The following is a 3,357-nucleotide window of genomic DNA, read 5'->3' on the forward strand; positions in this document are numbered from 1 at the left end:
GAGTTGGGCTCTGGCGCGGAGACTGCAAAAACGTGCCACAAGAATAGAGAAAAGATTAAAATCACTCCGGAAACTTTGCTTAGAAGACAAATGAGGAAGTTCCAAGCACCTGCGTGTTGTGCCTTTTTAATGTGGTTTTAATTGCAGTTGGCCTGGGGTCTTCGGAAGCTTTCGGTGTCCAAGAGACCTGATGGGGAGCAGAGGCAGTAGCACGGGTGCAGGTGCTTGTCTTCATACATGCTGAGGGAGGGTGGGAGTTGGTCTGTAACACACACAGGTGTGCCCAACATCTCAAAACTTAGCTTGAGAGGTCTTTACTGTGCAACGGAGCCACTGCTATAGCTAGGTAGGCCGGAGCTCCTAATGTAAATATACTTTGAGTTAAATTTAATTTTTTTTCTGCTGGAGCAGTTCCTTTATGAAGCAACCTCAGAAAAACTGAAAGTATCTTCTGCAGTGCCAAACCAGTTGTTGTTGGCATGGTGATGTGAGGAGTTGTTCACGTTTACCTCTGATTGCAGAACTACCCTGGGTAACTCACTAGGTTAAGCTCACTAAATAATCGGGTGATCTTATTAAGAAAAAAACCTACATTTTCTTTCCAAACTTCTTATTGCCACCATAAGAATAGTTACGCTTACCATTTTTTTAAGTTATGCTTACCGTTTTGTATGTACCGTTTTGTATTGTGAAATATCTTAATGATTTAAGACTTTTGTTGTTCTTTTTCCATTGGAAGGTACTAGCAGAGGAGGAGGAGGAGGATGGGGTACTGCTAACCAGAGATACACAAATGTTATCCAGCCATCTACCTTTAAGTCTAATACATGGGGTGGCAGCAGAGATCACGGAAGAGGATTTTTTGGCTCCCCTGATTTTGGATCATCAGGCAGCAGCAGCAGAAATGCAGACTTTTCGCAGAACAGATTCTCTGCATTAACGAACAATCAAAATATTGCTGATGGCGCTAAAGATGAAGATGAGAGACTTATGTAAGTTTTAGTTCTGTCTTGGTGAAAACATTTAGCATTTTAGAGCAGTTTAAAGGCTGACTGACTTACTAGAGATAATGCAGGGGACATGATCATGAGGAGGAGGCTGGGACATGTAGTGAAAACCATATAAACCACTTCTTCGTTTAGTTCTCTGGAGTTATGCTGGCATGGGAAGAAAGCGGTCCTTGTTTTAAACCTGGATTGGGCAGCTCGATAACAGTGATGTTGGTAAAATGATGTGGTGGTTAAGTTGTGGGCAGGAGGATAAGGGAGGAGAAGAAGATTTCGGTATTTGAACATGAGGGGTCAGAGCCCCTTGGACAGCATTTCAAGCATTTTAAAAAAACCAAAACCCACAAAACTCTGAGAAAATGAGCTATTTTACTTAATTTTGCAGACACATAAGATAACAAATTGTTTTGCCAACAGCAAAACACTTGAAACCTGGTTTCACATGTATGTATGTTAGAGTCAGCTGAGAGTGACCAGCAGATTGAGGGTGGCTACAGGACAGGTGATGAAGAACAACAAGCAGTGTGGTTTGTTGAAGAAGCAAGGTTCTGGAACTACTTTCCATTATTTGCTTAAGATTGCATCAAGAAAGTGCTTAACAGATTCGTGTTTGGGAAGCTGAATAAATAATGTATATTGTGTTACAAACATCTGAATTACTTAGAATCTTTGTTACTCTGTAGTGATTGGCTTGTCCACTTCTGTTTTTACTCTTTCACTGTTTGATTACATTTGGATTGACTTTCATTGATGTAGCTTCTATTTCTCTGAATTTCTTTGCTTTGGATTCTTTTGCAAAAACTTACATGGAGTACTTATCTCTCTTTTGTTTTTCCCCTCTTTTTCCTTTTTTTTTCCTTTTAATTTTGCTGTTGACTACTGTGCAAGTTCATTTATATCCTAAAAATGTGTAGTACTGAGAAGGTTTTAAATTGTATTGGGATCTACAGCTTCAGGGAAAATCCTGTGACAGTATATGCTGCACAAGGATTAAAAAATACTTAGTGTGTTTTGGATTCAAACTAGGCAATTGATTCTGGTGGTTTTGTTTTGACCATAGAATTCACCTTTATCTGTGCCTTTATTCTGTTTTCTAGTGAAAGTGTAGTGAAAGACATGGAAATTTGGGAATCTTCAGGACAATGGATATTTTCATGTTATTCACCGATGAAAGAAAAGCTGAATGTCTCAGGTAATGTTTTTAGTGTTGCCACCTATTGCTGCTCTTTAGGATGTTTTTTATGCTTATCCACACTGTTGTACCTCTGTGGAACCATTTGCAAGGTGATGATTTGCCTTGTGATGCAACATAAGGGATTATTGGATTATGGCAAATTCATTTCTGACATTCACATCTTTGAAGTTCTGTAAGGAATCTTTTTTGTGTCTTAAACTCTAATGGGCTTATAGATAAGGTATCAAGCTTCATCACTTCATAACTATAGAGGGCAATTGGAAGAATTAATACATTTTCTTGGAGGTTTTTTATTATTCCTCTCCTTACAGGCTTTCCAGATTTCTCACCAGAAGAGTTGCATCTGGAGTATTATAACTACAGAGCAAACAATAACATTCAGAGCTATGTAAGTGTTTAAAAAATGCTGACCTTTTTATGTGAACATGTTTCGAGATAGGACTTGTTACTATTCTTCAGGTGGCAACTCTTGACTCATTTAATTACCAAACTCCAGAAGATGATCAGAATGCCAAAATATTTTTAAATCACTTTTGCAAAAACAGAATGCAAAAGTAGCTGCTAGTCTGTATGCTCTAGCATAACTTCCTATTTCTGTCTGAGATCACGGGCTAAAACTGTCAGATCTGGCTTCTAAAACTGGTGGCCTGAATGTCTAGACACATTGGCTCCTACAAAAAGTGTTGGTTCCAGACTAAGAGCTAGTCTCAGTTAAATATGTGGTCTTTCTAAACCTAGACACTTCTTAGTCCTGTCCCTGCTCTTGCGTGTTATTTGTAGAAGTTACTTGAATCCTGTGTCAGAAGTGTAATACTTTGAATGGTGTTAGTCAGTTTGGTGGTTATAGCTGGATATATAGTGCTTTAGGTAGAACACTGGGGAAGCTGATTTGAGCTGCTGCTTTTACAGACCTTTCTTGCAGGGAATTAATGCTGATAATAGCAGATACTTTTAAAGGAGTATAGGCATTTCTAGAAAAGAAGTAATCTATATGTTTTTACACATATGTATTTTAATTTATATGTATTATTTCTCCCTCGTAATCCTATCGATATCAGGGAGCTAGCACAGTTTAATGTTGTGCCAGGAAGGGAATTAGGCTATTGGAGACACAAATACAAACTTTCCTCTTCCCCTTGGTTCTGTATTACAGCA

At 38.5% G+C, this 3,357-nt stretch overlaps 1 protein-coding gene across 1 annotated transcript in view; it reads left to right on the forward strand.

The window, feature by feature from the left end:
* Nucleotides 1–739: 739 nt before the first annotated feature.
* The window catches only part of NUPL2 (nucleoporin like 2), a gene marked incomplete at its 5' end in the record, with an annotated part of 5,160 nt that continues 2,542 nt past the window's right edge, over nt 740–3,357 (forward strand). The window contains 3 exons of the mRNA XM_010186047.1: nt 740–992; nt 2,105–2,199; nt 2,514–2,590. Of these exons, the coding sequence (XP_010184349.1) occupies nt 740–992; nt 2,105–2,199; nt 2,514–2,590 (425 nt within the window). The remainder of the gene's footprint in view (nt 993–2,104; nt 2,200–2,513; nt 2,591–3,357) is intronic.

The sequence above is a fragment of the Mesitornis unicolor genome, unplaced genomic scaffold, assembly GCF_000695765.1.
Source record: "Mesitornis unicolor isolate BGI_N332 unplaced genomic scaffold, ASM69576v1 scaffold30096, whole genome shotgun sequence".
NCBI lineage: Eukaryota > Metazoa > Chordata > Aves > Mesitornithiformes > Mesitornithidae > Mesitornis > Mesitornis unicolor.